The sequence below is a fragment of the Brachionichthys hirsutus genome, unplaced genomic scaffold (genome assembly GCF_040956055.1).
Source record: "Brachionichthys hirsutus isolate HB-005 unplaced genomic scaffold, CSIRO-AGI_Bhir_v1 contig_1453, whole genome shotgun sequence".
NCBI classification, from domain to species: Eukaryota; Metazoa; Chordata; class Actinopteri; order Lophiiformes; family Brachionichthyidae; genus Brachionichthys; species Brachionichthys hirsutus.
In genome coordinates this window covers 74,641-96,232 of record NW_027180536.1, presented here as the reverse complement: position 1 = coordinate 96,232, position 21,592 = coordinate 74,641, and the positions used below count along the sequence as shown (strand labels likewise).

Genomic DNA, 21,592 nt, shown 5'->3' with positions numbered 1-21,592 from the left:
GTGCTTGAATGACAGGATGGATGGATTGATGGCGTTCATCCTTCATCAGGAGGCGGGCGGAGGACGCCAGACAGGCTCTGAGCTTGGGGCTCGAAAGGGTTCGGCTGATCCAGGAGCAGGCCCAGTCGGTGCCACGGCTCCAGTCCAGGGTCGCCCAGCTGGAGAGCGAGCTGCACCAGCGCAGGTACAAACACCGGAAAGGAGGGCGCAGTTCCATGAAATGTGCCTCTTTGTGCTGTGTTGGTTTCCTTGGATACCGTTTCCATGCTGACTCGCAGACAGCAGAAACACTGCAGCAAATTCCGAGAGAGATTTCAAAATTCCGTGTACAACCTCTTCCCAACCACACCTCGGCTCGACAACACTCTTATAGCTCCAGCTCACAGCGGGCGAGCACAAGACTGTCCATGTCTCACTCCAGGATTCTTCATCATCACCTCGCTCATCTTCATCGATCGAGTCTAGGGCCGGCTTCGGACAGAGGTCCTCCTCGTTTTGCACATTATGCAAATCTTAAACGTGAAGTCTGCCGCCGCAGAGAGAGGAAAGCCTTTATTAGGCGCTCCGGGTTCCATAGCCCACGCGCTAACGCTCAAACCGTCCCCCAACATTTGTTCTGTTCCTTACCCCCTGTAGATCCCACTGCGCTCGCGTCCCCGACCCGACCCATGAGCAAGCTCCAGTTGGAGCGGACGATGCCTCCAGCAGGACGGGTGAGTAAATAAAAAGAGCATGATCTGGGATCAGCAGCCCTCTGAGGCTGCATTATGCACAGGACAGGGTGAAGTGGAGAAGGTTGATTTGCTGTGGCGACCCCTGACGGGACAAGCCGAACGTCCAGTAGCACTAATAGGTGACCTGGATCTGGTGGATCAATATCTACATTTGGATGCGTCGAGTTAACGCACCGTTTGTCCTACCAACAGATGCAGAGTGTCTGCAGAGAGCAGTGGAGGGCAGAGCTGCCTCTGATGAAGAGGAGGAGGAACGACAGGGCAGCCCGTTGGACGTGAGGAAGCACATCTGCGTCAAAGGGTTAGCTCGCTGGCGACTCGCACGCCTCCGCTATAAGACAGGGTTTTCTTTTATGCCACAAATGTCTGATGTTTAGTTTCATTTCCTCCAGATGTCCAAACCACGTGGTCCACAAGCTTCGCCCGCGGGATGACCCGGGTGAGAAAAAGCTCATTAGCACTTTAAAGGACAGCAGGGGGCGCTGCAGCCGGAAGGGACCAGACAAAGAACAGCTGGAGGAAGGAAAAGGGTCCGAAAAAGAAAAGGTAGGAGAGACCGATTATAATGATCTGCTTTTGTCTGACCAAATAGCCTTTTTCTTTTGTTGAAAAAACATATTCCTAAAAAAGAAAAAGAAAAAGTTCATTGACTCCTGATATATAATCCATTTGCACAGACTAATATAAAACGGGAGTTTTTGCTTTTGTCTAGAAGCAGGTGAAAAAATTAATTTGGCCAATTTATTTTCACAAATAACCTTGACGACCGTCTGGGACTCATTTTGCGATGATTTGTGTCTCCGCCCTGTTTGCCAGAGGCCTGAGGAAGAGGAAGAGGAAGATGAAGAGGAGGAGGAGGATGATGAGATGGGGCTGGGGAAAAAAGAATTCACACGTTTGTCTTTGCTGGAGCAGAAACTCACCGACGTCCTCACGCTGCTGCGGCAGCTCCGAGACCAGGTAGACACACACACCACACACACACACTCACACACACACCTACACACACGCAGCTCTCTAGTGCCCTCTCGTGAATAGAAAATTCAGACAGCACGGTAAGCAGAATAATATGTTTGTTGAACTAAATTAATAATACATTATTTTATTTTATTTTGCTTATTTGAAATATTTTAAGATGTTAAAGAGGAAAAAAGTAAATGCGTGAATTTTTCAGTTAAAATAAATTCAACATTGAAACCTATTTTTAATCCAACAGCAATGAAACTTGTCTTCATTGCCTCCATTTCCGGTAATCTGACTCAGTCCTGCTTGTTCTGATCTGATCGGAGTTTCATTGATTTTATTTGATTGATGTTTGATGTATATATTTTAACAATGAATGACTGATTACTTTTTTCTTTGACAGAGATAACTTGGAGTCAGACTATTAGAAACGACAGTACTTTGTGTGTTTTTATCGGATTTTGTCGGATCCTTTTCTTGTTTATAATTTAGCTGTTTTTCTTCGGCACACGTTTCTTAATATTTGTGTGTTTCTTGTTGAAAATCTTCTTCCTCTCTTTGAAGAACGTGTCCTGCGGCGCTCTGGGGAAGATGGTGATGGAGACTCTGGATCTGTGCAGCAGGAAAGGAGACGGTTGGTCTGTCCTCCATCCTTCTTCTGACCCCGTGTCGCTGTTGCTCTACCTGAACTCTTCCTTGAACATTTGCCGTTTCCTCATGCAGGTCCGTCTCGGATCCTGCAGGTAGCTGAAGGCCTCTGCGTCCGGCTGTCCTCCAGGGATCTCCTCAATCAGGCGGGGGATGATGAAGCCGGAGACGGCAGAGAGAAACTCCTGGTTCCATCATCAGGATGTCAAAAGAGCAGCGTCAACCCTCTGCTCATCTCCTGCTGAATAAATAAGCTGATAAGCTTTAGCTCATAAATCCTCTGTTATATCTTTGACGTTTTTTTCCCTCTGCATTTTCAGTGAGTATTATAGTGATCAAGATCTGTCTTTCCATCCTTCTGTTTCTCCCTCCTCCCATTCCGTTTAGTCCATCCATTGTCTTATTCTGTAGATAAATTAAATGTTTTTTTTTCCCAGTTGAACCCTTTGCTTCTTGTGTTGTCAAAGAGGCAGATATGCGAGAGGATATGCTCGGAGTGGAGCCACAAAAAGCTGATTAAAAACAGACACAAGTGAGAAATGGTATGAAATACAATAGTCCTTTATTTTCAGCAGGTTACGAAGTCCCCCGAGGAGAACGCCTTCAAAGGGAGGCCTTGGAAGAAGAACATAGAGAAAGAATTCAAAGCTTTGAGCCCCGGTGGGACTGCACATGGGTTCAGTTCCTCAGATGCAGCAGAGATGAGTGGTGAAGGATTGAATTAAAGGCTTGATGCAGGATGCTGGCAGCCTGAGAATCAGTGTGTGTGTGTGTGTGTGTGTGAGAGAGATTAACAGGGCAGGAAGGAACATCTGAAATCACGTGGGGCACTTTTTTTTTGACACATAGCAGTGCTTATTTAATTTTTAGGGCTTTTAGTGACCGAAAAGCTCGGAGGTGATGCCCCGCCTCTCCGCCGCAGCATCATATAGAATCATTATTACATAAACACGTCATAATCAACTCACTGTACATCTGTTTTAAAATTATTATTATCGAAGCTAATGAAAGAGATGCTACTCTGTGATGAACCTCGCTCCTGATTGGTTACTCTGAGTCGAGCTTGGCTCTGATAGGTTAAGGCCGTCCTACGTCTTAGAAGTATGCGTTCCCGTTGTGTTTGCGGAGTGTGATCACGCGTGCGTGACAACAGATATTAGGCACTGTGCACCAAAAAAAAAACATATAAAAGAAAAAGGAAAATAAACAATGAACAAAATAAACAACCTTATATATAGAATAAATATAGTATGTACAATTTGCTTTGTGTGCTTCTATAAATAAATAGACAAAGCATTACATTCACATCGTTCCATCGACACGGAGGCAGAACGCTGGCATCTGCACCGGAAGTGTGGCGCATGCCGACCGTGAGGAAGCAACTTTCACAATAAGACAAAATAAAGGCTGGTTTGGATCCAGAGGACAGATGATGGAGATGGAAAATATTACAGTACCGGTATGTGTTTGATTAGCAGGGAAGTATCTTCACCGTTACGGTGGCTGTTTGACATAAAATGATATTTTGCAAAGGGCTAAAAAAAAAGATGACAGGAAGGAGAAAGGGAATAGAAAAGAAATCACAATTTGAATAAAATCAGCAGCTTAAAAATAAAATAAAAATCAGACAGTAAGACAAGATAAAATAATCACGTTTTGGACATTCGCACATGCATCCTGCTGGCCCCTTCAAATCAGCTGAGAAGTCTGAAAGCTTCTCGCGAGACTCTGCATGCGGGCCGATGTGTGTACACGGTACAGCCTGTCACATCAGCCCGTCAGTCACCTCCTCTAGGTTTCCCCTCCTGAAGGAGTCGGCTTCGATCAACTGAATCTCAATGTTGCAGATAATGTATGTGTGTGTGTGTGTGTGCGCGTGTGCTGAAGTTAAGAAGATTTTGTCCTTTGATTAAACTGTTTTCCAGTCAGGAGCTCCCTGGCATTAGTATTAGTTCATTTCTACGTGTCAGAAAAAGAGAAAAAATTCAACCCTCTGTAGAATCTGAAAAATAACAAAATAAAAAAACACACAAAACCCCCAGCCGTGATGACTTCCTCAGCGCCCGCTCACACCAGAATCTGCTCGCACAACAGTTTCATTAAAGTTTTTACTGCCTTTTTTGGGCCATTTTAAGATTGTACTGAGCGAGGATTAAAGTTCTCCAGGCGAATAATGGCAAACATTTGGTTTCTCCTAATGAGAAAAAGATTAATCTTTAATCCAACAGAGAAGGACTAAATGTTGATGATCTTGTTTGCTCTGAAGTGATTTGCGGTTTCATATGCTGGTGTGAGCGGGCGATTCTCATGAGCCTGAACCTAAAAGCTACGAAATGAAGCCAATAACTTCACTGAAAGGCTCGTCATCGTGGCCTATAGACGCAGCTTCACCGGTCTCTTTGATTTCTTTGTCTGAATGATCAAATAAAAGAATTGAGGACATTAAAAATTAACACAAAATAATCAGCAATCTGTGTCTTTCCTCTGGCTTCGGACTCGGTTAGCGGTTCTGCCTTGAACATGATGCTGTTCAAGTGGATGAGCTCTGCAGGGCGTCCCCGGCGTGGTGCAGCCTGTTGGACCTCATTGACTGCAACACTGGATTCATCCTGGTGCTATTCCCACCTCAAACACAGTAGAATAAGATTCCTCTAAAGTTTTAGCCCATTTTGAGCTGCGACAGATTGTGAGGTGTGTCTTTTTGTGAGTCAGATGCACAAAAGCATTTTAACACGTGCTGCTTCTCCAACAAAGAATAAATGCTTCAAGGACATTGGATAACCAGCTTTTAGGAGATTTAGTCGGGCTATTGTGCGAACAAACGCACAACCTTTCAAATCGGTGTCGATGTGCGAACGCAGAGGTTTGAAGGCCACGTCTGAGGGGAAGTAAGCGTAGGAAACATCACGGTCCTGGCTTGACTCGATTGAGCCACGGAGGCAACGGCAGGAGGGATTGACCTTTTTGTGCTGGTGGTGCTGCCCCCTGTGGGGCACCCCTCCCACCCACGTTCCCTCCCGTCACAAGGCCAAAGTGAGCCAGACGGAAAATGAAACACATTCGATTCACACTTCCTGTCGTATCCATTTGCCTCGATGACGTAGCACTTGGTGATTAAGCTTTTTTGTTTTTTTTGTCCTGGTTTCAAGTATTAGTGGGGGGAGGGCGAATTTTCCCATTGAAAATAATGAGAACCGGCCCCGCCCATACAGTAGAAGAAATTTTTTTTACCCCATTCATATCAATTGTGTTATTCACTGACAATTATAGTAACTGACAACAGCACAATAATAGCAGTAGCAGAAGCAGCTAGTGGAACTGAGCCGTGTGGTCTGTGGATCGATCATGTGGGTTTCCACGGTTTCTAAGGTGAAACACTGTCCAGATCTTGCTCCAGTGACGCGTCAGCGGTACCCTGATGATGAGACTATCGCCTTGCAAGTGAACTTTACCGTCAATCAGAGCCCGACTAGAGATTAGCCCTTTTATTGTAGACATTGTCCACTTTCAGATAACGTTCGGGACAGGCATACGGGTGATAATCATCACTGTCCGTGGATGCAAGCGTCCAGGTTTTGCCTTTTCTGTTGATTTCTTTGAGACGAGCCTGTGTGTGGATTCAGTTCCCCGGGCCAGAGTCCCTGTCTCCGATGAACCAGCGCATGTGGAAGCAGAGGGCGAGGAAGCCGGTCCCCAGCAGGTCCCCCAGAGCAGTCAGGTAGGGGATGGAGAAGTTGTCAGGGTCCATGCCTCGGCCCCACATCCAGTGGACCATCCAGTCCGCCATGTAGAGGAGGATCATCACCTAGAGGAAGACGAAGCGCAGCCACTGAAAGCAACCGCTGGCAGACCGACGGGTCACTCCCGGGATGACCTGTCAGTTGTCAAAATGAAGCCTGGATGTTTGGTAAACAGGAAATAATAAAATTCCTCCTGGAATTCACTCTCCTGCAGTGATGGGAACAAGATCCACTTTGATATGAGACGCCGATCTCAACAGTCTCTTGTCCCGCCTATCCAAAATAGTTTGAAATGAATCGCTTCAGATTAAGTTCCCGTCTACATGGAAATAAATAAATGTCTGCGTTCAGCATCTTGGAAATGATCTTCGTCCACACAAGCCTGTAAAAATGACTGAAAATGCAAGTAGTGTGCATGCCAGGCCAGCAGGTGGCAGCGTAAGGATGGCGTTACAGTCACTGATCACAAATGCACCGTAGCGCTCCTCAGTCATAACTTAGACTGTGGTTCACATGTGTGTGCGTGTGTGTGTGCGTGTGCATACCTGTAGCAGTGCAGCAGTCAGGTAGAAGGAAATGAAGATGGGTGTCAGGGTGGTGTGCCCCCCCCTCAGTGAGTTGATGGTATACAGGAAGACGAGGTGACCCGGAGCGACCAGGAGGAAGAGGACGCGGGCTGAACGAGAGTTCACGGCTGCAAGAGGAAGAGGATCCCGTTTAATCTAAACGTATCTCGGGTTGCGTTCAGGTTCAAGGTCGCCGGCGAACCGCTACTGAATCCTGACGACAGGCCGCCAAGGAGAGACCCGCATTTATTGGATAAAACAAAGAGGGAGGAGACGGAACCTTCCACGGCGGTGTGGGGACTTACAGGAGCCGAAGAAGGAGGTGCAAGGTGTGGGGCACTTCCTGGGGGCGGGGCTAGGATCCCCCATGGGGAGACCGTTCATGTGCAGATAGGTGGAGATTCGACTGGCCTGAACTGCAACCAGGTTACCACCCACACCTGGTGCGCGCGCGCACACACACAGACACACACATACACACACACGCACACACACACACACACGCACAAAGGAAGCAGAGCAGCACCAGCTGAATATTAAGACACAAAACCAGACCGACTGCTGTTATCGACGTCTCACTCATCTCTGGATCTTAATACCGGCTGCTGCTACCGTAAACTTTCTCTTCATTAAATCACCGACGCTTCATCGCTCGACTCTTACCGTTGATCACCGGCGTGAAGACAGCCATCCCAGCGAAGTTCGGGTTGGTGACGGTCTTGTCGAGGATCAAACCGCCGACGCTAAAGGACAGACGAGGGGGTTAAAGTAAAAGCGCGTGTGTTCTGTGGCTGATGGGATGGATCCCCCGTGTGCTCTATACCTGCTGATCGCCATGGCGATGATGACCGGCTCCCATCCGGAGTAGAGGAGCTCTCTGGTGGAGGGGATCCTGCTGGCTATCAGCACCCAAAGGGGGCACAACGCCACAAACGCCGCACACACCAACGGGCTGGCATAGTCGTTGAACTCTTGTGGGGGGGGGGGGGGGAGAGAAAGTGATTGTTGATGGTCGATGCTGCTGTTATGCAGAATATTTAGCTTGGAAGGACCGCGCTTGGATTCACTCCGAGTCCCTGCTGCTGCCTCTAGGGGGCGGTGCTACTACTAGCATGATGCTACAGACTTCATCCTGCTGTTCTGCTCGGGATTAGAGGCTTAACCGAGATGACCCCATAAATGATTTGCATTCATCTGTGTTCATTACCGAGCTCCTTGTAAAGTCCCGTGGAGATGCCGGCCAGCAGGGACAGGGTGATCAGGTCCCCCAGGCTGGCGGCGATGGGCGTGGCCACGTTGTCAGGGTTAATGCCGACTTTCCTGGACGCGATGATCACGCCGATCATGATGAGCCCTGCGAGGTAAAGGTCAGAAGTGTTACGAGACCCGAGGCCGCTGTCGAATACGGTCGCACGTGTTTAATACGCGATATGTTCTGGGCTCCTATTGGCTGCTAAAGGTGAGGCGACGTTTAAAACCTCTTCATCGCAACGATCTGTTGAGTGCATTACATTTTAGCGAGGTTAGGAGGGTTTAAGTTTGAGACACAGGCGCTCATGTAGCCCAGACATGCCAACCGGTCATACCGAGCAGCAGAGAGGCGATGAAGGCAGTAGCCACGCTGGAGGCGCACAGCAGCACCGCATGGCCCAGGATGAAGTGTCCTTCAGGGATCCAGCCGAAGATCACAGCTGCTATGGAGGCCAGGAACCCCACCACCGTGGCCTGGACCTGAACTCACACACACACACACACGCATCAATGTTCGTTGTTGGACTGTTCATCGGCCATGACGGTTTATTCCTGTCCCTGTGTGTTAAATACGAGGGTTAAACGGTTCCCGTTGCTACGGGTTACAGCCGGCATGTAAACAGACGTGGGAGCGGGTTTCTGCAAATAGAGGAAACTCTCAGGCGTACCTAAAGTACCGCAACGCGACAATTTGCACAAGTTCCACATGAAGCAACCGACAGATAATTCAATCACAATGAGCGATTGATCGGAGTTGGTTTTAACGCTGAGATGGAATCTCATTTCTGTGAAGGATTTCTGCAGGAAAAACCCGCGCCCTCACCGACGGATCTGCCGTTTCATCACACCACGCATGTGTTGTAAAGACCAGCCCGTGTTTACCGTGCACACAGGTGAACCCGGACTGCATCGCTTTGTAATTTGACACAAAGGTCCTGCAAAATATCCTTCAACAGGATTCAGGCGTAATCTAATCCTGTTTTTTTAGTATCATTAAATCCTATTTGACTTTTTAAAGTGAATTTAAACCATACTGTCATTGAGTTTTACTATATTAAAAGAATTCAATTAAAAAGTAACGAGAAAAACGCTCCCATTTCTTGCTATTGCCTTTAATCAACCCACACGGACGTCTATTCTGGAGACAGACTCTTGTTTTGAACGTGTTTTTGAACTTTTCTTCTTCTTGCAGTCCACAAACACTTTTATACTTAAAAGTTACCAAATCAAGTAAAAAAAAAAAATCTCTTTCAAGTAACTGTTAACTGGATGCCAGCCGGTGATGCTCCGTCTCCGACAGGCGTGTCTCCTTTACCTGGATGAGGGCCAGGTTCCCCATGATCATCTTCCCCATGTCTTTGGCTGTGTCCATCTGACCAATGTTAGCCTGAAAGAGAGCCGAGAATACACACGGTCAAAAACTCTGTGTGTGTGTGTGTGTGTGTGTGAGTGTTGTGAGTGTACATGCTGTTGCTGCTTGGTCCCATCAGAACAATCAGATGTCAGTTCTCTGGACAAAGACACCGTGATCTGATCCCCCAGCCTGTGGCCAACTCCACTTATCTCATCTCCCCTTACACACACACACACACACACACATGGTCGGAAGTGTCAAGTGGCCTCAGTGGGCTACTGTGTATGTCTCATCCACAATGAGAGGACATGAACAGAGGCTCTCCTCTTCCTCCTCCTCTAACATTTACATCTGCAGAGGGAAGGGAAACATCTGGACTCGTGAAAACACACAACAGCCCGCCGGAGGGCATCCGCTTCATGTTGGGTCCAAATGAAGCAGCAACGCCCAAACAGCGGGCTCAAGTTTTTAAAGCCATTTAATTTGGAGGAAAGTTCCATCCAGAATGTCTGTAACTGCCGGCGCAGAATTAAAATCAGAAGCGGAAGTCGTTGTTCAAACTGTTTCCGGCTTGCCTTTGTCTCTCCGCAGAAGAACCGCCTTATCTCTCAATCAGCTGGATGCTATTTTTAGTGGCTCCACTGTGGGAGACGTATTTTAGAATAAATTGAAATGATCCTCAAGACATTTAAGCTTCTATGTAAATAAAGTTTTTGTTTTGAGAATGGCTGCGCTAACTAAATATTAGATTTAGGGTTTTATGTCAAAAAGTAACACCCGCCGGAGCAGCCCTGCTTAAGTGATCCCCGGATGAACACCATTCATTAATAAACTGTGCAAACGTGTTGTTAATGAGGTTAGAATTAAACGCACTTAAGCTGAGAGCATGTTGAATCATCAAAAACACGCAAAATGAGGATAAAGTAGATTTTTGCAGGGCCGTAATCTCAGATTACAGAGTAGTCCATGTTGAAATGCAGGTGCTGCCACATTCCAGTGAACCTTGAAATATCATCCAAATACATTCCGTCAGATGGGCTCCATGATATGAGACAGAATATGGTGCTGGATTAGATTAACGATGAGGAGAAAAAACAATGAAATGTTCAGAGACAAAGAGGGTAAAGGAAAATGAATCACAAAGGACACACTGTCCTGCGAATGGAGAAATCCCAACAGGCAGCCAGCGTGAGGGATTACATGATTTTATTTTTTCAGTAATAAGCACATTAGGAACCTAAGAGTGGTCTTAATCTGATGATAATTAGCGGCGGCTTGGAAAGGAATGCGGTCCCGCTGGGTCCGGCCAGCAAAGAGACAAATACTTCAGGAGGGGAACGGGTACTCTGTTTTACTTTGTGATGATGGACGGAAGCTGGACGTCTTTAATAAAATATAATGACATTAAAGTGACATTCTATTGGTTCAAACGCCTCAAAATCTAATTTCCTCGAAAGACCAGTTATGTCAGCCCCATTTAAACGTCACAGCTTTTTCCCTTTGATTCATCCTGATGATGATGATGAATATATTTATTAGATAATAATAAGCAAAGCAGTTCTTCATAAACATTCAAATAAAATGTATTCATCAAAAACCCGAATCCAGCTAAGTAAAAATGCAAGTTTCACAATAGCCTCTAGTTATATTATTCAACATTTACTTGCTACTAATATTCAACAGCTTGATATTTGTACTTTTACTGTAGGATTTAAATACTTCTCCCCCTGCTCCTTTTTACCTCCTCTGCCTATACCAGAATAAACATACGAGGAGGTCCGACTCCGACAATGACATACACGCTAAATAGGAGCGCCATGATTACGGCGATACTTCAAAACCAGAAAGACTTCCACGCGCAAATATCTTACCGCCGTGGAGAGTCGAGAGGCCAGCGTCATCTCCAGGTTTCCCTTGAGCCCCAGTAGTGCTGGAACCAAGATGAACACCTCCGTCACCTCCGTGAACACCGTCCAGTGCTGCAACCAGGACCACCAGTTACACGACAGCAATATGAAGCACATTACAGACACGTAGTGCGAGTTCGGGCAAACGTGGCTGCTGTAGAGGAACATTTACTCTGGAGGATGTTCTTTAATATCGACCGGAGAGAAACCGGACACGAGTGTTTCTCTACTCGAGGTCACTGGGACTTGATGCCGAGGTGATTTATCACACTCCTCTTGTTGGCTCCTAATCCTGTTCCCTTTCAATCCCCCTCTTTCACCTGTATTGACCAAGCTTGTCCTACTGCATCTTAAACAAGGAGACTTGGCCCTGCCTCGTATCTCACAGTCATCGTTTGGGGTTGTTCAACAAGTCAAAGGTATAATGTCGTACAAGGCAGGAGAGTAAATCAAAGTATACATCCCTCACATGGGATTAAAACCATACGCCAATAAAACAAGGCTGTTGAGACGGCTCTAATTACGCCACACGGGTATCTATAATGACATTCTGGTTTACAATGAGGCGGCTGGAGTCTTGCTAATAAGAAGACTTGCCTAACTGAGCTAACCTTCTTTTAGATTAGGTCACGGGTGTTGCTGGAGCCTATCCAAGCTGTCTATGGGCGAGCGGCGGGGTTACACGCCAGATTCGGCACAGAAAAGAATTGAACCCAGTGGCTTCTTGCTGTGAGGCGACAGCGCTACCCACTGTGCCACCCTATGTGCCACATGTCCGGATTCCAATAATGCTGAAATAGAAAGGGAGGAAAAGCTTGTCAAAGCTGTAAGTAGGATATTTGTAACACGATCGATCGCATACAGTGACGAGAGTAAGCCTCATGGTGTGGATGCCATCCAGGCCTTGAGACGTGGACTCCCTGCGCCTCCCTGCGCCTCCCTGCGCCTCCCTGAGCTCGTCACTGCAGTGAAGTGCCTCCCTCTGCTCTGCTTCCATTAGAGTTCATGTAGTGATAGCAGGCTTGTGGTCGACAGTGGCCAGATGGGAAGCGATTGCTGAGGCCAGGGCATCGATCTATCTCGTGTAAAAGTGCTTATCTTTCCAGCCAGCCTCATAACCCCCCCCCGCCGCTCTCTCTCTCCCTCCCAGAGCACTTACAGTTCAGTCTGTAAAGAGCTGAATCAATATTCACTGAGGCTGCCATGGAAAGAATAAAAGTAAGAGAGGAGAAAATAGCCGAGGAGTAGCTGACATTGAAGCTCGTATATTTAAGATTCGATTTCGTCTTCTGCTGTGCTGTGCCAGCTGTGCATCCAGATGCACGCAGCTGATAAGGCCTGAGTTTGTGTTATATTAGCTCCTTTGTGGGTGAAACTCCCTCTGTGTGTCCCTTCGCTGACACGGAGCCAGGCACAGCTCCGTTCCAACAGCCAGCCCCTTAGCTTGGCTCGCTGCCTCCTGCTACCCCGGCAGCCTAGCGAGCACCTCCGCGAGCACGCCTTTCTTCTTTCACAGCCGTATGTGTTCAAGCCTGCTCCCTTCTCTCCGTTGCCGTCTCACTCCCCTATCGCCCTCTTCGCCTCCCGTGTCGTGATATATGCTGTTGTCTCTATGGAAACAAGCCCTCGGTCCTCATGGTCACCTCCTCGGTTCCATGAACTCTACTGGGCAACTGTGGTACCTCTGTGCACAGACCTATAGGAGCTCCGGCATGCAACGGTCGGGTTGCCCAGTCGAGTAACGTGACCCCATTTTATTTGCGCTAATGTACTCGCTGTACTAAGTGAGGAGCTGAACCTGATGGCATGCAATGTCCCTGCAAACCTGGCAGCGTCACAAAACCGCACCGGGCGGTGTCATTTTTCAGGTGTTGACTCATGTGGTTCTGGTTGGGTGCAGACTCTTGTGTAAGCAATGACAACGGTGCGGCGGTGAGCATTTGGCATGCAAAACCTTACGTTGAAATTTGAATATCTGCCACGCAAAAAGAGCTCGTTGGCTTTAAATGAAGAAACAAAGCTTTTGCAGAGGGCAAATATTTTCCCTCTGGACAGCAATCATGATCTGCTAATCATCGTGACACTAAAAAGACTGAGCTGTGGACTGATGTAAGCATCCAAAGGCCAGATCCACTATCTGACCAAAAGGAGAGTAAATAAGCATCCAGGGATTCCTGAGGGTCCTGGTGAAATATTAGCCACAACCACAAAACCCGCTAATCCTTTAAATCTCTTTCAACAAGAGCCTAACTTCTAACTCCCTCAGATAGTATCGGGTATTAATAGCTGTGAGCTGGGAACTTACAAATGCTCAGATGTCACCAAACGTTTACAGAAGTTTCTTCTTGGATTCATATTTTATGTGTTGTTATCTCCATTAAGGCCACGTCTGGAATGAAGGGAACGCTCATTTTGGATGTATTTGAGCAACTTTGTCAAATTAACAGCACCAGGGTGGGAAGCTATAATGGTTGGAATGCGCTGATTTCATTGGCTCCATTATGAAACCCTGGCCGGCAGATGAGGCTGGACCACAAGGGTGTCTGATGGGCGCTTGGCGAGCGTTACGGTCGTGTTGACTACAACTTCCTGTTTACTGGTGCTTGTATTTTTAGACTGTTTGCTTTTGAGGCTGATTCTGTGTGTAACTTCTTTGCTTCAATTTGCAATATGAGGCGTAAACATATAGAGATAAAAATGGCAATAAACTGCACTATATTTGAATTCTTGATTTGTAGTTTGACGGTGGGTGTCGAGTTTCAAAGCCGTAAAGAGACTGACGTATTGCTCTCCTCGTGTCATATCATAGATCTCAGAAAGACACACTCGGATACAATAAATAACAGGGATCTAAACATGTGTGACACTCCGTCAGGCCATAATGTCCCCTTACTTTTATTATTTACACAGTTTTTAACTTAAATTTAATTACATACAACTACAATCATGGCTCCAGCACGTTACTCCGGTGCTGTGGCATTCTGACAGACTGATAGAGGGAGAGACAATTACCTTCCTCCAAGGACAGGAGGGATTAGCCGAGTTAGCATTTCGCAATGTCATGAAGAGAGACTTAGGCACAGAGACAACCTGCTATAGGTGCTCAGCCGCAATCTCGATTGAGCGGCTCATTTAATAATACCTATATGACCAATACCCATCTCGTATTTCACTGGAGGTATTTACTCCAGGTTTTCCCGTAGATGAGAGCAAGTCATTGGAAGGGAAAGACCTTCTTTGCTTTCCACGTCTCCTCTTACCTAGCCTTGCCTCTAGACTCTAGAGGAATGGTGCACTGAGTCTTTAGGAAACTGGAGCGACCACAAGAAAACTTTTTGACCTCCAACTTCTACGTTCCTGGTTTAGAGAGGATACCTAACAAACAAGTTATTGGGAGCTTTTTACAGGACGACTCTCAATCTTGACTGACGCATGCTGTCGTTTCAGCTCAAGGAAAGCACACTTCCTCTCTCTGCCTCCTCTCTGTTCAGTCCTGAAGTCCACCATGTTTTGGACACAATGTGCCGGGACTCCTCTCCTGCCAACTTGATGCCTTCAATTTTATTGGCATCACGAGTTGACTTAAATACGTGACACTGCACATAGGTAATTATATAAAGCGATTTTTAAGTTGAATTATATATTTTCTTGAAGGCAGAGCTGGTCCAGCGATTGCACCACAATTACCACATTATATTCATTGTATGTATGTATGCTTTGATTTCAAAGAGAAGGGGATGAAGGCTAAGAGGGCAGGCTAAACAAGTTTATTTAAATGGTCAATCTCACAGCGTGACTGCACTCAGGTCTGTCTGGGACGTCCGGTCTGCTACCTGTGAAACTTTTAATGAACTATACTGGCTGTTTAAATAAGACGGAGCCCAACTAAAGTTCCTATAGCTTTAAAACATGGTTTAGCGTCAAGTCTTCAGCCTCAAACTGAAGCAACATACCAACGAACGCATCACTAATTGTTTTAATCTTTGATGGGATGAAAAACGTTTTGTCTCAAAAGGTGAAAGTGTGTAATATCATTTGCTTTGTGGACACAGCGAGTGAAATGCGGACATCACTGACCTGGACGATGTCAAGCACCATTCCGGCTGCCACTGTCCCAAACCCGGCCAGCAGGAAGGGGAGGACCACCTGCAGGCCGATGGAGAAGGAGGTCTCCTTGAGCGGAGCCGGTGGTTCTGGGCTCTGGTCGGTGCTGGTGTCGTCGCTTTCATTGCTCTGACTTGCATTCTCCAGGAGGGCATCCTCCTCTCGCTGACCTTTGGCGTTGGCCCGACAGTCTATCGACACTGCAATCTCGGATCTTTCTTCATCCTCCCTGGTCTCATTGTCCCTCTCTGTGAAAGAGGCGACCTCCGTGAGCTCGAACTCGCCTCGGGTCCCCGGGCCCACCTCTTCAGGACCCTTGGTGAGGATCACTGGGGGGGCAGAGCAGTTGGAGTTGAGGAAGGCCGGGGTGAGGGCGCCTCCCTCCTTCTTCGTCGCAACAGCCCCGGAGGACATGTCAATGTCGGGGAGCTTGTCTTGATCTTTCGACCAAAGTACCATGCGGAAGCCTTAGGACGACAGTCGGCTTGACAAGAAAAGGTCAGCTTGCCTTGTCAGTTTCAGAACAGAATTGGACACCTGATCTGGTTTTGAACCCGATCGGTCCAATTGATTTATCCCATTAAAGAGGCTTACAAGGCGTGTGGGTCGGTATTAAAGACCAGGACAGAACTGCTCTTTTGGAAAGAACCTGCAGCGAGGCACACGCAGCCGCGTGTCTGCAGAGCCCGTGTTCCTGACGGTGCTTGGAAAGCAGAACCAGTATGTTCTCCATTCACTGCAAGGTGCTCAGGATAGGCGGGCAAAAAAAGAATGCATACTGGTACAAATGAGAAAGATCAAACAAGAGGCTCGGGGTCTCATAAACCCCCTGCAGGCTCGGGCAAACAGTCCCTTTGAGTTCAGGAGAAGCACAATAAAGATAAAATCAGAGGTCTGCCGTGGTCAGATCGCAGCACCGGTCCAGTCATGCTCTCAGTCCACTGATCATGTGAAACTGGTTTGGTGTACCGGGTCGGAAATATCTCACCTTACACCACGTGGCTGCTTGTGGGCTCTCAAGAAAGATATTTAAAGGTCTGCAGTGTGAGGATTGAATTACCAGCTGCAGAACAGTACTTCCTATCAAAGTAGGCCGACACCTGAGAAAAGAAGAAACGCATTGATTAGATTCATCTCAATGAACCGATTCCAGGTTTATTTCCAAATAGAATGTAGGCCGAGGCTGTTTCCCGGAAATGAATCCTCATGCTGATTACAGAGTTGTGCTTTGAATTTATGTCTAAAAGTCCATTTAATGGACAATAAAAACACTTTAGGCTTTATTACCGTTACATGAGTTCACCAGATTCACTTCAGTGTCCAATGACATCATCGGTAGAAGGACAGTGGGGTAAATGAACGTTTCATCCAGCGGCAAATTTCCTGCTGTTGGCTAAAAATATTTTTACCGCTGAAAGAGGTGCTGCTACATCCGCTCCAAAGGACGGCTCCATTACTGCCAATGAAGGAACAATTCCTGTCGCACCTTTTAAAGTAAACACCCCCCCTTTCCCACACACACACACACACACTGACTTCCATTAATCGCCTTCACACTCAGATCTAAACTAACAGCGGTGAACACCGAATGCTGATCGTCTTTACATTTGGGAAACTCATTACGCAACTTTTGGAATTTCCCAGCGGGTGTCAAATGGAAAGTCTTTTCACCTTGTCACATCCGAGGAAATCATTCCCTTCCCAGAGAGAGCAGTGAGGTGTCAGTAACTCACAACCAACTCCCTTCACACTGCTGGGAGATGAAGGGAGGGAGGTCTATTTAGAGACCAGGCATAAACCTCTACCGGACCCAGGCTCATTACTCAAGTCACGTGCACTTTAGCCACTATTTACGGTGGCCCTGAAGTGCAAATCACAACAACAAATCGTATTGCACACAATAAAGAAGGAATCGCGCAAACAAGAAAAAAACACACGCACAAATAAGGAATCGCGCAAACAAGAAAAAAACACACACACAAATAAGGAATCGCGCAAACAAGAAAAAAATACACACACAAATAAGGAATCGCGCAAACAAGAATACAAAACACACAAACAAGAATTGAAATCACGCAAACAAGAATACAAAACACACAAACAAGAATCGAAATCACGCAAACAAGAATACAAAACACACAAACAAGAATACAAAACACACAAACAAGAATCGAAATCACGCAAACAAGAAATCAAATCACGCAAACAAGAAAGCTCCAAACCGGAAATGCTAAATATCGGACAAGTCCAAACCGGAAATGCTAAATATCGGACATGAGGGGTCTGGTTGCTGATTGGACAGAAGCACTGTCAATCATTCTGACTTTCGCTCCAGGTTTCCCGTAATTGAGCAGCAATGAGTAGCAATTGAGTAGTAGGTAAGAGAACAGCGTGAGATACGAAAATATGTTTTGCCGTCATTGTGGTAAAAAGTTACCCGAAGAAGAACGGCCGAACTATTGCAGTGGTTGCGGCAAGAGACTTCAAGGGATTCTGGACAATGAACCAACCGCATGTCAACTATTGCATCATAAGTGTGTCCCGCATCAAAATTATTACTGATAATGTCTTCGGTGGCAGCCATAATTACAAATGAACTTTCTCAGCAATCAGCATCCGGACCTCTGCATGTCCGATATTTAGCATTTCCGGTTTGGAGTTTTCTTGTTTGCGTGATTTCATTTCTTGTTTGCGTGATTTCTATTCTTGTTTGCGTGATTTCATTTCTTGTTTGCGTGATTTCATTTCTTGTTTGCGTGATTTCGATTCTTGTTTGCGTGTTTTGTATTCTTGTTCGCGTGATTTCATTTCTTGTTTGCGTGATTTCATTTCTTGTTTGCGTGTTTTGTATTCTTGTTTGCGTGATTTCATTTCTTGTTTGCGTGATTTCATTTTTTGTTTGCGTGATTTCATTTCTTGTTTGCGTGATTTCCATTCTTGTTTGTGTGTTTTCTATTCTTGTTTGCGTGATTTATTATTTGTGTGTGTGTTTTTTCTTGTTTGCGTGATTTCTTATTTGTGCGCGTGTTTTTTTCTTGTTTGCGCGATTCCTTCTTTATTGTGTGCGCTACGATTTGTTGTTGTGTTTTGCACTTCAGGGCCACCGTACAAGAAGGTTGATTGGAGACCAGTCACACCTGTTGAGTTTACCTGAACAGCTGCCCCAGCTGCAGCCTGCAGGCTTTTGGGACTGACTTCCGCTGTCTCCATCAATAATAGATGCACCGATGGTGCATCTCCAAAAACAGAAAGCAGCCTGCAGCCGTAGGTGGGGGAATAAAGTCTGCGATTGGGGTTGCTTGGTTTGTTAGTCCTTGTTTTCTTGGCGGACGTCACTCGCAGTGCGGCTGAATCGACCTTTAAGTCTTTGCACTGACAATAACAGCCAGTTATGGATTGAATCGATTAATATTTGATGTTTTATTCCATTGCAAATACGTCCTGAATCATTCGCTCCAAATCTTTGCGCCGTGAAAACCGATTGCACTTTTGCAGCGGTTGAGTTGCTGCCGCCTCTTCTCCTGCCGTGGATGTTTTAAACATGTGACTTAATGTGTACTACGCCCTGCATTTAAGTAACCAACAGCCTCTGTGCTCCCTTCACACGTGTTTGCCTATCATGCCGCCACATGCGCTCCTTATGCATTGTTAACAGAGAGATGTTAGGGTCATTTATTCATGTCGTTTTTAGATCTAAGTTTTGACGGGTCCTCATTCTGTTAGAACTTACATCCACGTCTCTCTGTGTCTCACTGCCTCACCAATTATAAACGCCATCCGTTCTTTGCGAACTTCCCCAGAGTTTTTGCTGTTTCCCTCCTTTGTTCTCTCTCTGTCTTTCATTCTGATTAAATATTTGCATTTCAGACATCATGTAAGCTCTAACTGTCCTGGTTTATTCCAGTATATTTGTCTGCATCTAAAACCCTTTATCCTTCCTAGTCCTTGCTGGTGCACATGTGTGTCCCGGTAAAATAATTTGAGCCAGTGAGTCCGCTCCTTATTCCCTTGTGGAGGTTCAATCAGGTGTGACTCGTGGAGAATAAAGGATCGGAGGACAAATGGAATACACCACGAGCCGTCATGCTGACAAGCTTGTCATCTTCTCCTCCTATAATTGTCTCTCCATATCTCAGCATGTCAGCAGGGCTGCAGCTGAGATATGGAGCGCTGCGTTGATCTCAACCCGTCATGTCAAAGGAAGTTTTGTAAAAAGGTAGAGAGAGGGATATTTAATGTAAGGTTTGTGTGTCATTTGATTTATTCACACTGAAACATCATTAAAATGGTTCAATTATAAATTTTGGGCATCTTTGGATCCACTGGCCTTTGAGCTATTGAAGAAGGTTTATACACACACACACTGTGGACAATTTCGTGTAACCAATTCACCTAATTTGCATATTTTTGGTGGTGGGTGGAAGTCGGAGAACCTGGAGAGAACCCAAGGAGACATGGGGAGAACATGCAAACTCCTCACAGAAAGGCTGCAAGTCGGATTCAAACCTGTGACCTTCTTGCTGTCAGAGGCAACAGCGCTTACCACTGCGCCACCATACTTTTGTCCATTCTACTTCTCCGCAGCCTTTTCTTTCTGCCACCTCCCCCAATGGCTGCAGGACCCTCAGGTGTCTACTTTGCTATAGAGGTATATTTATATGACGGCTGTGATCTCACATAAACCTGAAGGAAGCCAAGCGACAAATTAAATCATTTGAATCCAAAATGGCTCCGATGTGAGGCTTTCTGAGTGTTTAGAATTGTTTGTACTGAAGCAAAATGACTTTCTTCTCAAATGTAAGATGGAAGATGATTTCTACTGCGGCTTCAGACTATTCAGCCCATTCATGACCACAGTCTCATTTGTTCTAGAGACGTTTTGGCTGCTATGATGCTGAAAACTTCTGCTACAACTTCTGGTTGTATTCCTAAGGACTCTTTGCCCATTCCTCATGGATGAAGGATTTCAGCTTTGGAACACTTTTGGATTTATGTACTTCAGATGCTTGCAGATAATTTCCTATGAATTCAAGCATATTGATCCAGGACTTCTTCTGGAACCCAATGCTTGGGCTCTTCGATCAAAGACTTCCTGCTTGTAAATTTTATTACTGTTTACTTCTAACTGAAGCAGCTCCCTCTGAGGAAATGCTCCTTATTTAATTCCAAACTAAAATAGTGAAGAAGGAAATGAATATTAGCGCTATAAAGGTGATTCACCCGCTCCACAGTCAACACCATGTTGTCGTGAGAACTGTTTTTGTTTTCACCTTCCACGTGGAGTTCGGACTGCCTCCCTCTGGGTGAGAAAATTACTTTGGAGCCCAGACACCTAGAACAGTTCTGTGATTGTAATTTTCAAAAGGCATTAGCTCTAGAGCTGGAGTGGGTCCTCCAGGGGTGTCCAATGCTCCATTACCTCTTGGAGGGGTCAGCTGCAGAGGACAAATGTCTCTGAGGGGTTTAGAAAAAAAAAAGATTCTAACTTAAACCCAGACATTAGCACTACAGTAGACTAGCCTGACTGCGTATAAAGGTCAGCACCAGATTAACGGGCAAACTGAAAACATCTGGGTAATTACACAATTACTGTGACATGTGCTTTTCGAGTTAAGGTGTGTTGTATTAGCTGTTCGCTTGGTAGCTAGTTTCTTAACATATTCCACACTGTATCCACCAAACACACACTCTCGTAAACACTCTTATTTGTATCTTTCCACTTCTAAAAAAAAACCCCCCCCCCCCCCCCCCCCCAAAAAAAAAACAATTTCCACCCTTTGCTGCACATTCCAACAGCTTCAGCAAATTTCTGGCCATTTAAGAGACAGAAATTGAGGGATCGATGAACGCGGGGCTATTTTTAACCATTTTATTGTTTTTGTTGACCGTAAGAATAAGCAGGCTTACGCCACATTCGTCCTTGACAGCACGCTTTAATTAATTTTCTGCACGCACTCGAAGAAGCCAGTGTTTTCTTTTTCAAATCTGTTTCCTCAGAAGTAAAAAATGTGCAACACATTCTTTCTTCAATACCTCTGTTAGAACATAAGAGAGAGAGAAACATGGATGACATGTGAGGAGAGAGAAGTCACTCTGCAGAGTGTTTGTCCTCTTGGATTCTCCAAAAGCAACAACAGTAGATTTTAGGCAAAGTCTTTAAGCTCAAAGATCAATCCACACATTTTTATTTTACATCTTCAATGCTTTATCTGTTACGGAAAAGCTGCAGAAATCCAGTGAAAGCCCTTTAAGAATGTGTTGTCTTTCATTAAAATTCATGCACGTAAAAACTGTCCTTGAGTTTCACAGTCTTTGTTTTGCAGTT

General features: G+C 45.9%; 2 protein-coding genes across 2 annotated transcripts; one reads left to right on the top strand and one right to left on the bottom strand.

The window, feature by feature from the left end:
- Positions 1 to 1,596: 1,596 nt before the first annotated feature.
- On the top strand, positions 1,597 to 2,750 carry LOC137915866 (EF-hand and coiled-coil domain-containing protein 1-like). Its single transcript, XM_068758985.1, has 3 exons — positions 1,597 to 1,694; positions 2,262 to 2,331; positions 2,421 to 2,750. Exons 1-3 carry the CDS (start codon positions 1,602 to 1,604, stop codon positions 2,588 to 2,590), a joined length of 333 nt encoding a protein of 110 aa, XP_068615086.1. The 5' UTR covers positions 1,597 to 1,601; the 3' UTR covers positions 2,591 to 2,750.
- A 2,982-nt stretch (positions 2,751 to 5,732) lies between these two features.
- Positions 5,733 to 15,823, bottom strand: LOC137915864 (solute carrier family 41 member 1-like). The gene is made up of 10 exons (XM_068758983.1): positions 15,241 to 15,823; positions 11,128 to 11,235; positions 9,218 to 9,289; positions 8,238 to 8,382; positions 7,859 to 8,005; positions 7,475 to 7,622; positions 7,315 to 7,394; positions 6,957 to 7,091; positions 6,631 to 6,779; positions 5,733 to 6,150 (listed from the first exon to the last, which is right to left on the bottom strand). Exons 1-10 carry the CDS (start codon positions 15,724 to 15,726, stop codon positions 5,965 to 5,967), a joined length of 1,656 nt encoding a protein of 551 aa, XP_068615084.1. The 5' UTR covers positions 15,727 to 15,823; the 3' UTR covers positions 5,733 to 5,964.
- Positions 15,824 to 21,592: the final 5,769 nt, after the last annotated feature.

Coding starts and splice junctions, on each gene's coding strand:
- LOC137915866 (XM_068758985.1), top strand. CDS start 1,602: ATGGGGCTGGGGAAAAAAGAATTCACACGTTTGTCTTTGCTGGAGCAG. Junction 1,695..2,261: donor TGCGGCAGCTCCGAGACCAG/GTAGACACACAC, acceptor CTCTCTTTGAAG/AACGTGTCCTGCGGCGCTCT. Junction 2,332..2,420: donor GTGCAGCAGGAAAGGAGACG/GTTGGTCTGTCC, acceptor TTCCTCATGCAG/GTCCGTCTCGGATCCTGCAG.
- LOC137915864 (XM_068758983.1), bottom strand. CDS start 15,726: ATGGTACTTTGGTCGAAAGATCAAGACAAGCTCCCCGACATTGACATG. Junction 8,006..8,237: donor CATCGCCTCTCTGCTGCTCG/GTATGACCGGTT, acceptor TTTACCTCGCAG/GGCTCATCATGATCGGCGTG. Junction 6,151..6,630: donor TGACTGCTGCACTGCTACAG/GTATGCACACGC, acceptor GTCTTCCTCTAG/GTGATGATCCTCCTCTACAT.